The sequence below is a fragment of the Hydra vulgaris genome, chromosome 13 (genome assembly GCF_038396675.1).
Source record: "Hydra vulgaris chromosome 13, alternate assembly HydraT2T_AEP".
Taxonomy (NCBI): Eukaryota; Metazoa; Cnidaria; class Hydrozoa; order Anthoathecata; family Hydridae; genus Hydra; species Hydra vulgaris.
The window spans coordinates 21,374,165-21,387,603 of NC_088932.1; the positions used below are offsets into that span (position 1 = coordinate 21,374,165).

General features: G+C 25.1%; 1 protein-coding gene across 1 annotated transcript; it reads right to left on the minus strand.

Moving 5' to 3' along the window:
- Positions 1–959: 959 nt before the first annotated feature.
- Positions 960–2,916, minus strand: LOC136089729 (uncharacterized). The gene is made up of 6 exons (XM_065815800.1): positions 2,861–2,916; positions 2,392–2,675; positions 1,907–2,248; positions 1,618–1,811; positions 1,325–1,484; positions 960–1,219 (listed from the first exon to the last, which is right to left on the minus strand). The coding sequence occupies exons 1-6, from the start codon at positions 2,914–2,916 to the stop codon at positions 1,131–1,133; spliced, it is 1,125 nt and encodes a 374-aa protein (XP_065671872.1). The 3' UTR covers positions 960–1,130.
- Between the last annotated feature and the right edge of the window lie 10,523 nt (positions 2,917–13,439).

The window sequence follows — 13,439 nt, forward strand, 5'->3', positions numbered from 1 at the left end:
TGTGAAGAAGTTACTTCTGTTATTATTGGATCAAACTATCTCTTTCACAAATCGACTTCTATGACCGTGGCGAGATGCAGAACGCATTGGAGTGTGGTGCCAGTTAACAGTTTCTTTACTATACTCGATTTTAAAAAGCTGTATTAAGACTCTACAATGATGTTTTTCTTTGTAGGTGGTCATTTTTAAATACTTAAAATGAAATCTTAAAAAAAAATTACATGCAATATATATATATATATATATATATATATATATATATATATATATATATATATATATATATATATATATATATATTTATATCTATCTATATACATACATAAAAATGTAAATATATATATTTATATATATATATATATATATATATATATATATATATATATATATATATAATATATATATATATATATATATATATATATATATATATATATAAATATATACATATATATAAATATATATATATATATAAATATATATATATATATATAAATATATATATATATAAATTATATATTTATATATATATATATATATATATATATATATATATATATATACATACACATCCCCCCCCCCCCACACACACACACACATACATATATATATATATTATATATATATATATATATATATATATATATATATATATATATATATATATATATATATATATATATATATCACTTACAAATTTACAAAAAAGTTATACCTCTGGTACAAACAGATTATTTGGGACATTTTTGTGGAAACATAAAATTTTTGTCTCTTTATGTAAATTTTTTTTGTAAAAAAAAAACAGTCGTGGTAAAACGTGAAAACACTTGAAACGTGAAAGAACTTGTAAAATAATTAATCAATTGAGAAAAAAATTACTATTATAACATTTATTAACGTTTTTAAACATAAATCTTGCTCAAGCGACCATTTACTAAACATTTGCAAAACATTCTTGTGCCCATTGAGTAAAAACATTTTGTATCTATAAGTTAAGTAAATAACTTATGTTATCCAAAAAAAAAAGTCCTTAACAAAAATAAACTTAGGTGTAACACTAAGACTTTTAAAGTTTATTTATTTTGTATTCATTTATAATGTGAACATAAAAATACTAAATAAACTATTTGTTATTCTATTCGATCTGGAGCTCTTTTCAAATGGTCACCTATTAACTTATCAACCAAAACAGATTTTGTTGAATGTGACACTAATGTTTCTAAAATATAAAATAAATTTATGCATTTTAAAGCACATACAAAAGCGGTTACATAAACACACACTTCCACAAGAAAAAAATTTTATATCAATATTTAAAAATTACCAATAATTGCTTTATACAATAATGTTTTTCTAAATGATCTTTTGCCATGTCTCCCTGCTTTGTTAAATAGCGATTGAACACTTTTAGACATAGTTTCATCTAAAACTTTGTTAACTGAGGCTGAAATTGAACTACCGCCTATTTGTTTAAGTTGACGGACCTACAAAAGTTATAGAATATCATTATCAATATCACTACTATTTTTTTAATTGACAAAAAAAATTATAAAATTAACATTACCAATTAGATTTATTTAGCAAAGCACCATATATTATTATATACAAAAACCATACCAACAAATGAAACTTTTCTTTATCATTTAAAAATGTTTCTCTTTCATCAAACTCTCTTATATCATTTGATTTACAAATATAAAGTAAGGTTTCTTCAGGCTCAGATCTTCTTCCCAGCTTTTCGATTGAACATAAAGATTTTTTTATTTCGGATTTTAAACTTGCTAACTCCATAAATATTGCATATTGAAAACCTAATATAAATAAGTTAGAACTAATTTAATAATTATTTTATATATACTCAATAGAATCATAGTTTCAATACAAGGTTCAATAAATATTAACATACGCCTTTCATCCATTGCTTTAAAGCTAGCTGGTGGTTCATCATAAAAAAAAGTACCACCAATGCTTCTTGGAATGGTTTTTTGAACTGGTTCCAAAAAAAAATCATTTTGACAAACAGAGGACAAACTAGATTGACTTTTATTGATTTGATATGATTTTGAATTCAAAACGTTCTCTTCTTGATAATTCTGAGTAGATACTATCTTAGGATGTTTGCTAGGAGATTTACAAAATGATATTGAAGAAAATAATGGCGATTCACCAACCTTTTCAACTGTAATGTCAGGACTACTTTCTCTAACCCAAAGACGATTGCAATATGTTTCACTATTACATTCTAAAACTGATAATAAAAAAAAAACATAAGACTGTATTATTTTAATAAGGTACTTGCAATAAAGTACTTAAATAAAGAAAACTGACAAAACTAATTTTAAAAACACATTTTAAAGTTTAAAAGCATGTGTATGAAATTTACCAAAATACCTGTCTCTTGAAATTCAGAATTTGAAGATTCAGAGTCAAACTTCATGCAAACATCACACATCTCCTTTGTTCCATTGTCAAGATTTATTTTTAATAATATATATTCTCCCCACCCTTTATCAGGTGAAACCCAATTACTAATATAGTAGTTTATTTGTTTTTTGTCTTTCGGAGGCCAATATACAACACTTTTGAGTTCATCTACCCAATGCACAGATACAGTCATTTTCTTTTGTTTTTCATCTTCAATGATAGTCACTACAGAATGAAGTCTTTTTATTGGGCTAAAATCAAAAGCAAAAAAATTAAAAAATGATCCCATTGATTTTCTGATGTCAACATATAAGATTGTTTATTATTACAGTTAATATAAAGAAACAAACTTTATATAATAAAATATAAAAAAAAAATTATTAGCAACATTTATAATAAAGAATTTATTTTAAAACTGTTTTCTCATCAAACTTACCTTGTATTGGGTTGTGATCGCTTCCTTGTGACTGTTCTTGCTTCTTTAATATTCATAATTGAGAGCAGCTCCTTAACTTTTGAAGTAAATTGTGAAAGATTCATATATATATATATATATATATATATATATATATATATATATATATATATATATATATATATATATATATATATATAATCTGTGTGTGTGCGTGTGTATGTGTGTGCGTGTGTGGGCCACAAAAGATATAAGAAAATACTTATATGGCTATAATAAAGAGTAAAAAAAGTAAAAGCAATTATAACAATAATAACAATAATAATAATAATAACAATAATAATAATAATAATAATATATATGTATATATATATATATATATATATATATATATATATATATATATATATATATATATATATATATATATATAATATATACATATATATAAATTCCTTTAATTAATTTTTAAAACACAACTCTAGTGTATAGCATGTATTGAACATTAAAAGTAGATATAGATAAATAAAAAGTTTAGCTTAGCATATGTTGTGCAACAGTTTACTAATAACAAAGCCATCTTTTATTGGTAAACAAACACATTTGTTAACCAAAGTATCTTTATGTTTAATTCTGACAACATGTCGAACATTACTTCTTAAGAAATATACGTCTATATCCTTTGAGTTTAAAAAGTCTGTAAAATAATTATCCAAATAATCTTTTCTATAATAGAAGCATGAGTATTGATCATTCCCTAAATTAACTTTTATGAAAACCACACCATGTTTGGTTAAGAAGCAACCATCTCTTAAGTTGGTATTAATTTTGGTTTTTTTTTGCTAAGACCTATTAAAAAAATTGATTTAATCAAACCTTTTACATATTTGTGATATAGATTATGTTTAGATCGAACTAATCTTTTAATCTACTGCAAGAAATTTTTAAACGGAAAAGCAGATAAACTGTCAAGCGGAGCATTGTAAAACGCAACATCATCACATATATGCAGAAGACTATATATGTTTTAAACACAAAATAGTTGACCAAATGTTTCGGTTGAGTTTATTACAAAGTATTTAATCAACCGACGAGAATTCTCTAAATTTGATCTTCAAAACTCAGCATTACTATCACATAAAATCCGTATTGATATTGATAAACTTAAGAAATGTTTATATGTACGCAAATCAATGATGTCTTTTAACACTATCATGTCGTAATATACGAAAAAAGAACGTAATTCTGTTGCTTTCCATCTATTTAAATCAGAGAGAGACCTAGGCTGTCTGGCAAAATCACTGGGCAATTTTCCATTTGGCTGCAATAAACTGTTTGAAACTTGGTCTAACATGTTTAAAGAAATTTTTCCATGATTAGTTCCTTTAATCCCACCCTTAAAAAAATATAGAATTCTCCGAGTAGCTCCTAAACAAACAAGGTGCATATAGTCCAAAGTAAACATGTTTATAAAATCAAGGGAATTTATCTCACTGAATATAGACTTTTCATGTTGGTGACATCTTCAATTGTGATCTCTGTTAGCATAAGTATAATCAAGAAATTCAATATTTACAAATATTGAATTTCTTGATTATACTTATATTATATTTCTTGATTATACCGCAAATCTACATTTACTTCTATATGAGAAAAAACAATTCGATTTAATATACATCTTCCAACAATAGTACATTGTTCACAAGAATGATAACCAGTATGATTAACAATACCTTTTAATAAGGAGCGAGCAGGGGCATCACAAATAAAAGCATAAATTTGAACCATGTAACTTTTGTCATTCACTACAAATGGAGAGCTTGTTAGCATTTTTAATTCATCTGAAAAATCTTTTAAAAATAAATGACATTTAGGTTTAATTGATCCACAATACATTCCAATCAAAAATGGATTGTAACCTTTAATAAGACCAACAATAGGCCACAGCTGTGTAGAGCTGGATTTGTACAGTGGTAAACCATCTATATTAAAGCTTAAAGAAATGTTAACATCAAGAATTGAATGATAAATTATTTGATTAGTGGTCTGTTTTTTTAATCCAAGATATATATAATTTCCACCATCAACATTTTTGAAACAAATACTTCTTTTTGTTTTTAATAAGGTTTTACAATCCAAAGGCACTTTAAACTTATATTCAAAAAATATAGCTAAAATTTCATTAGTGCATCGTCGCATACAGTTGTTTTTAAGTGACTATTCCTTAATTTTTGAGCATAACACTAGATCATATTCTATTTTATTATCAGGTATCACATATCTAGAGTCAGAAAGACTGTTACTACTTTCCTCAAGTGCTGAATTTTTAAATAAATTATGATACTTAAGATCATCACTCTGAGATTTTGGTAACTTCGTCGGATAATTATCGTTTTGGGAAACTAAAAAACTTTGATGATTATTTCCAAACTTTTCTAGAACTGCATTTCTTTTTTTTTCTCCATATACTAAAATACTAATTTTTATCTTATTTCATATATATATAGTTAAAAAACTTAATTTTATTTAAAAAAATTAAACAGCATATTATAAAACATGCTCTTTAAAAATACCTTGAATTTGGTTGAGATTGTTTTCTTGCAACTTTTTCTTTGCTACTCATTACTAAGAACATATGCACAAAAATCTTTGTATTACATTATATCTATAAATTACATTAACAAATATAAAAACTACAAATTAGAAATTAATAGTTAGAAATGTACCAAATTGTTGCTAAAATTGAATAATTTTATTTTAATACTTTATAATAAAGTGTGTATTACAAATACTAAAAAATTTAAAATTTTATACACTAAATAAAAAAAATAAAGAAACTGCTTTTATATATATATGTATATATATATATATATATATATATATATATATATATATATATATATATATATATATATATATATATATATATATATATATATATATATATATATATATATACATATATATATATGTACATATATTCTTACATAATCATTTTTTTCAGACAAAAATGAACAACAACAAAATAAGATTTTTTTTTGTCAATATATTTTCCTACTAAATTTTAAAAGGTGAAATAAATTTTTTTTTGTAAGTCTACTAAATTTAAAGTCATTTTTGAAACATTTATTCCTCAATAATTGATACTTCGTAATGAAGAATTCTCATTAAGCTAAAAACATGTAATCACTCAACAATTTTATAGAAATATTATCCTTTGAATGTCATGAGGGGAAAAAAATGCTTTTATTTGTGCAAAGGTTGTAGAACCGTTTCTAGCAGGAGTAGAAACAGTCCGGCTAAAAATAGCTAAATAAATAATAAAAATGAAAAAAAAAAATTTTTATAATTTAAACTTACCTTGTAATAGGTTCTGACTATTTCCTTGAAACTAGGATTGCTTCCTTGTTGCTTATACTTGAGGATGGTAGTTTAACTTTAGTGATGGTAGCTTAGTATATACATACATACATATATAGATACATACATACATACATACATACATACATACATACATACATACATACATACATACATACATACATACATACATACATACATACATACATACATACATACATACATACATACATATATACATACATACATACATACACATACATACATACATACATACATACATACATACATACATACATACATACATACATACATACATACATACATACATACATACATACATACATACATACATACATACATGCATACATAAATATATATATATATATATATATATATATATATATATATATATATATATATATATATATATATATATATTATTCTAATTAGTAAGATCTCATCCACTGTATGCTGGAAATATGCTTTTTGCAATAATTTGTACTATGTGAAAAACCTCAAAAATAACTTTACAAACCATATAAAAAATAATAATTTATTTATAAACTGTTTTCAATTCAATCATTACCTTGTATTATTGTAATGATCATTTCCTTGTAACTATGATTGCTTTCTTGTTAGTCATAATTAAGAACGGTAGTTTAACTTCCTTATTTTATATATATATATATATATATATATTTAAATACATATATATATATAAATATATATATATATCTATATATGTTTACATCTTTGTTGTTCATTTTTGTCTAATGTTACGCATGCGCAGTTAGGCGTTTACAGTTTAAAAAAGCGTTTTTTAAAGGTTTTTATAAGGTTTCGCAAAATTATAAATCAAATAATAAAAAAATATTTATCAAAACATTTATCAAACGTTTTTAAAACGTTTTACCAATATATTTGTCGTTAAACAGACCATTAAACGTTTACTAAACGTTTGCAAAACGTTCTGGTGCCCACTGGGAAATAGGATTTAGTTATAAAAGTAATGAAAATTATAGATAAGATATAGTTATAAAAGACCTGGTCTTATTTTTTATATTTTTTATAATTATTCTAATATGTTTATATTTTTTTATACTATACTACGTATACTATACTTTTATTTTATAAAACTATTTATAAAGTTATAAACTTATATAAAACATTTTCATATAGTGGGGATTTAGAGAAAAAATGTTTGTGCACTGTACTTGTTTATGTTTCTATACTTTAAAAAAAATAAATGATCAAGCTTTTAGCAATGGAAATATTATACTAAAAAATTTCTATCATATATTTTTTAAATTTAATCTCATTAGCAGAAAATAAAAGTTTTCATTAAGATTAAGTCAAAGATTACTTATAAAATTAATAACTCATAAAAAAATTTTATGGATCACTGGTTTATGCATTATCAAAATTCTTCCTAGAATACCGTCTACCACTTGTTTATTATGCACCTGTTTGTGTAACATCATCTTCAACATTCTTTTCCTGATTGTCTGATTTCGTAACCTGATTTGTAACCGCAAAAAACTAGGGTAAAATAGTTAGCATTTTAAATGTACGTTCATAAATCAAAATTTGAATTACACTGAACAACTTTACATATAGAGGATTTTCTGAATGGAAGTTTTGGAATTTTCCTGTACCATCCATGTTTATTTTTTACATTAAAAATTTCGTTACGTCGCGCCATATTATATGCAGTAGATTTTACCAGCTCTGTTCTACCAATATTTTTTTAGCAAATGTAACTAAATTAAGCTAAAATGCATCTAAAATAAAAAAATAAAAAATTTATTTATTAAACCTCTTTATCAAAACAAAGATGAAAACCTACTGTTACACAATCATACTAGCGCTTACAAAATGAATTTAAACTGTTTATAAAAGTTACGAAATAAGTTCTTTCATAACGAGAGACCAGCAACTCATATTTTTTAACTGTGTCAATGTTGCAATCAATAATTTCTAAAACATCTGAGTCCATTAATTTTTTGGCATTTAGGAAGGTAGATTGTCGTCATAAGAGATTTTTTACTTCCATGAATAAAAATGGCGCTCCCGACACTCGTTTATTATTTATTAATCAGTCGTTTTGCTTTCAGTTGTTGTAAGGAAGTGAATCTTGAAAACGCATCTAAATTAATTATTGAACCAATAAGAAGTAGTTATTTAATAATTTTTTAAATTTCGTTTTAATTATGCCTATTTAAACCGCGTGACTTAAGCTGTTATGTGAATCTTCTGACCAATGGCTATATTACTATATTATAATATAATAAACGTTTATTAAACGTCGATCAAACGTTTAGAATAAGAACTTATATAAGTCAATATTGTAAACGTTTGATTGACTTTTATTGAACGTATAAATTAAAAGTATTAAAGCGTAGATTTTAAATCTATAAATGTTTACGTTTAATTAAGGTCAATTAAAGGTTTACAATATTGACTAATGTAAGTCGATATTTTAAACGTTAGCTCGACGTTTAGTAAACGTATATATAAAAAAGTTTGAAATATACATTTCAAATCAAGCGTCAATTTTTAGTCAATAATAGGTTGCTAAACGTTTTATCTATTTTTCGACCGATTTTGACTAAATATTGACCAATTCTGAACCAATCTGTGTTTACTGGGTGAGAACGAATTAACCGAAAAAGATATAAAGGGTATCTTTGGGATTCAAATTGTAATGATGTTCCAAGATTAACTGAGTGAGGGAGGAAAATTACGGTAACATTTTCAAAATATCAGACAGTGAAAGTAATTAATGTGCAAGATTTTACTTCACAGTTAAATGTAAACATATAAAAGTAATGTTTATAAATAATACACTATTATTTATTATAACTTTATTTATTTATATTCAAGTAATGTGAAGCGCTGGTATAAAGAAAAAACAAATTAGTACATGCACACACATTTATATTTATTATGTTTTTATATTACTATACTTAATAAGTTACATATTTCCAAGCAGGCACAAACGTTCCTAAGAGATCTACACGACGTCTTAATGACTTTACAAGTCTGTTGGAAGTCTACAACGTAATGAAAAGTAAGCTTAATTTTCATTTATAAGTAATAATATATTTATGCTGACTTTTTCTATTAAAATGTTACAAACACGCAGGTAACACTTATATGTGTGCATAAATCTTTTAGTTTTAGCTTTATCATGTTTTTTAAATACATTATTATAAGACAGGTTTTAGTGGCATTATATTACATTATCAGCAAGCAGGTTTGTCACATTGTGCAAATAGATCAGACAAAGAAGTAAATTTTTTTTAAATGACAATTTATTTATTTTTAATACATTATTCATGAAATACATTACTCTTTTTAAAACAATAAATTGTAATACATTATTTTTTACAAATAATGATACATTCATTGCTACTTTTTTTCAATAGCAATGTTATCCGCATGCTGGCAGCATTTATATAAAACATTTAAAAAGTTGTGCGTTAATGCGTAATTACAAAGTAAATTATAATAAATAATAATTACAAGTTTAAATAAATTAGTAAATAAAGAAAGTTATGTAGTATGTGTATATTAATTTTATGATGTATTGTCAAGATTATGAAGCAGACAATTATGCTAACTGTGGTGAAAACAAAATTGAATATCAAAATGTGGATGGTTGCTTATTTGACAATCTTCTGTATAAAATAAATGTTACCTGATTCTGCAATTTTTATTACCACTTGTAAATAGCCTTTATATTTATTTGGATTCTTTTTATTTTATTGACGCATGAAGTTACTAATTATTAAATTTATATATACTAACTTTATCAAACAGTGTATATAAAATAACAAACATGTAAATACTTATATTTTCTGTAAAAGTTGTTCTCCTAATCTTTTTATTTGTTTTTTAATGTATATCACTTATAGAATGATATTACTTGGAGTTCTTTGTTGCATCTATTTTTAGTATGCTTATAAATATGCGTGCATTAAATTTTGTGATGAAGTAAAATTCTAATTTTTAAGGTGCATTGTAGCTATTATTTTACAATATATGTAGGATTCAACAAGATTTAAACTTTATATCGTTTAGTGATTTATTCTGTGAAATCAATCCCATAAAACTCATTAATATTAGCGAGTTGCGTAATAAAACTTGCGGTTTATGGTTAATATAGTCATTAAAATAGCATAAGATTTCATAAGACATGAAAACAAAACGTGCTATTTTACCAATGAAAAATTATGGAATTTTATTTGGTATTTGGATCTCTTTTTTTAAATAAAACTCCTGGGTTTTCCAAAGAAAATAATCCATGTAAAATTATGGGTTTTCCATAGAAAATCCATAGACTTGCCATGAAAAGCCCATGGTCTTAATATATGAAATCAATGGTTTTTTCATGGAAACATTTTCCAAATACCAAATGAAGTTCTCTGGTTTTTCCATGGGTAATTTTCATGGATTTTCCATAAAATTTTTTCGTAAGAGGAGCCCTCTGAATATCTGATTTTACTTTACTATAAGTAAGCTTAAAGCTGGTTTCACTTACCTATTAGTTTTATACTCAGTATTATAACAACTTTAAGTTATGGTTTTGGTAATCTCCGAACCTTATTTACTGGAGTTAAACTAATCAGAGAAAACCTTTATTATATTTTAACTATTATCTGAGGAATTTTTAAAAATACTCTGACCTTCTTCTTACCTTAACTTAACTTGTCTTTTTTTTTAAATCTATATCTTTCTATTTGAAAGATACAACTTCAATAAACTGTCTTTGAAGATTCATTCTTCTTCTGTATACATATTAAAACAGAATGTTTTTTTTTTTTGTTTTTAGAATTACTACTCCTGCATGATGTAGTTACTCATATCTAAATTCTGTAAATGTATTTACTCACATTTTTTTCGTATATAATGTTATGAACATTATCTTTCAATTTCTTTAAATTTTTATTTCTTTTTCTTTAAATTTCCAGTCTTGTTAAAGAATAGGGTTGCCAGACTTCCGGCTATTTATTTTTGGTTCTTTTTAATTTTGACTCTTTCTCCTCCATCCAACAGACAAACCTTGCAAATTTTAAAATGTCTGGATTTTGCAATTCTATATGTTTTAATTTTTTCACGTATTTCTTTACATTATTGCATTTGTTTTCTTGCTTAACATTACTATATTTAAGAAACAAAAAATCGGACAATAAAAGTTAAAAAAGAATTTTATTCCACTCAAAACTAACAGTTTTCAAAGTTGTATAGTTTTTAGTTTCTTTTGTTGTTCTATAAAACAGTAAAAGAGTTCAAAACCTTAAACATAAAACATCTATTCATTTTTAACTAAAACATATTTACCTTTTCGCAATTTGTCTTTGTCAGTGGGTGCTTACCCAGTGGGTACGTGATGTAAATAAGACGCTTTTTGAACGTCTTTTAAACATTTTTGAGACGCCTTTTGAACGTTTAAATGATATCCCTTTTTCAAGTCTCGTGCTCACCGGGTACGCTCTTGTATAACATCACTTTAATTGAATTAAGGCTTTTTTTATAAAAAAGACTTTAATTTCTACAAGGAGAAAAATGCAGTCTTTATTACTATGAAAAATAAGTATATATGAAAAATAAGTATTTAAAAACTCATTTTGATGTTTATTCTTGTTGAGACATTTTTTATTATTATTAAATAATAGTTTATAACACTATCACTTTATTCAGTATTTTTGCATACTGTAACATATAATGTGTTCTTTAGCAGCAATGATTATTATTGTTTTTATTATTCGCATCCAATGAAGGTATCTTTGCTAGAGGGTTTGAATCCCACCCCCAAACTTCCAAAAAAACGTTATTAGCACCTCAAAATCTTCCATTATTGGAATATTATTAACATTTAGTATGCTCTCTTTTTGGCTTTTTTAATTCTTCCATTGGGCTACCATGTGTCTGGCAACCCTAGTCATGAAGCCGTGCTTATTTATATAACAAAGTTTAGTGACCACTTTGTCACTACGGTCACATGTGGGTCATATGTGCTATTCTTGTCGGATAGATTATATCACATACAATGTAGACCACATTATGTGGCTCATATGATAGCAATAAGTAATTTTTCACGTGTATATTCAAAGTTTACACTCAATAAGTGGCTTAACTATGTGAACCATATTACACTTAACTACCGCTTTGTTTTAACAACTTGACCATGGCAGTTAACTAACTTTTAAAAATCTACATTAAAAAAATGCGCTCCAATAGCATATCTAGACTAAACTAAATAAAAAGCTTAAAAAGAAAAAAATCTGACAAAAGTGAAAAAAAAAAACTTAACTAAAACTAAAACACAAAAAATAAAAACATTACTCAAATAAAACAAAACTTAAAAAACTTTACCTATAAGATACAGTGAACTCCCGATATTTCGAATCTCTAAGGAACCGAGAAAATAGTTCGAATTAGCAAATATTCAATTTATCCGAACATTCTATAACATGAACTTTTACCAATAAGTGAAAACAATTCGAGTTATCAAAACCTTTGATATCAAAGGTAAAAGCAACACATTATAAATTAAAAAATATTTTAATGTCACTCTGTTTTTTCTAAATCACTCTATCATGTCACTCTATCGAATATAATTTTAACTGCATTGAGCTTTTGTTGAAAATCTCTACATCCACTACATTGCTTCTCAAATATCAGTAACTTTTAGACAAACGGGATCAATCGCTATATTATTATTATCTTTCTTGTCATCAGCATCATGTTCATTTGCTGAATATTTTACTTTTTCTATCAGCTGTTTATCTGTTAGTAAAGGTACTATGCTCATTAAGTTTTTATCTGCAGAAATGACATCTTCAGCTGTTGTACCTGGAGGGGAAAAATGTTTAAGCTACAATTAGTCTTTGTAATGCCAAAAATCTGAAATAAACTTTCATAGAGCGTTATACGCTGATCAATTGGTTAAAGTTTAGACGTGGTATTTGGTGGTAAAAAAATGAGCTCAATAGATTTTAGATTATCAGTCATCGGGTGTGCTGGGCAGATATCTATTATAAACGCTGATTTCTTTTATTCTTTTGTAATATTTGTATAAATTTCCCGTATCCACTCTTTGAATAGTACGCTATCCATCAAGCTTTTATTTTGAATTCTGTATCAGCAAAGTAAGTGCTTAACCGCTTTAAAGTAACGAGGTGATTTTCATTTAGCTATTACAAACATAGGAATTTTATCTCTCGCTTTTGTT

Excerpts from the sequence above, each read along its gene's own strand:
- LOC136089729 (XM_065815800.1), bottom strand. The coding sequence starts at position 2,916 with ATGAATATTAAAGAAGCAAGAACAGTCACAAGGAAGCGATCACAACCC. Across the intron at positions 2,249-2,391 it reads TTCTGAATTTCAAGAGACAG|TTTTAGAATGTAATAGTGAA; the intron begins GTATTTTGGTAA and ends TTTTATTATCAG. Across the intron at positions 1,812-1,906 it reads TAAAGCAATGGATGAAAGGC|GTTTTCAATATGCAATATTT; the intron begins GTATGTTAATAT and ends TATTTATATTAG.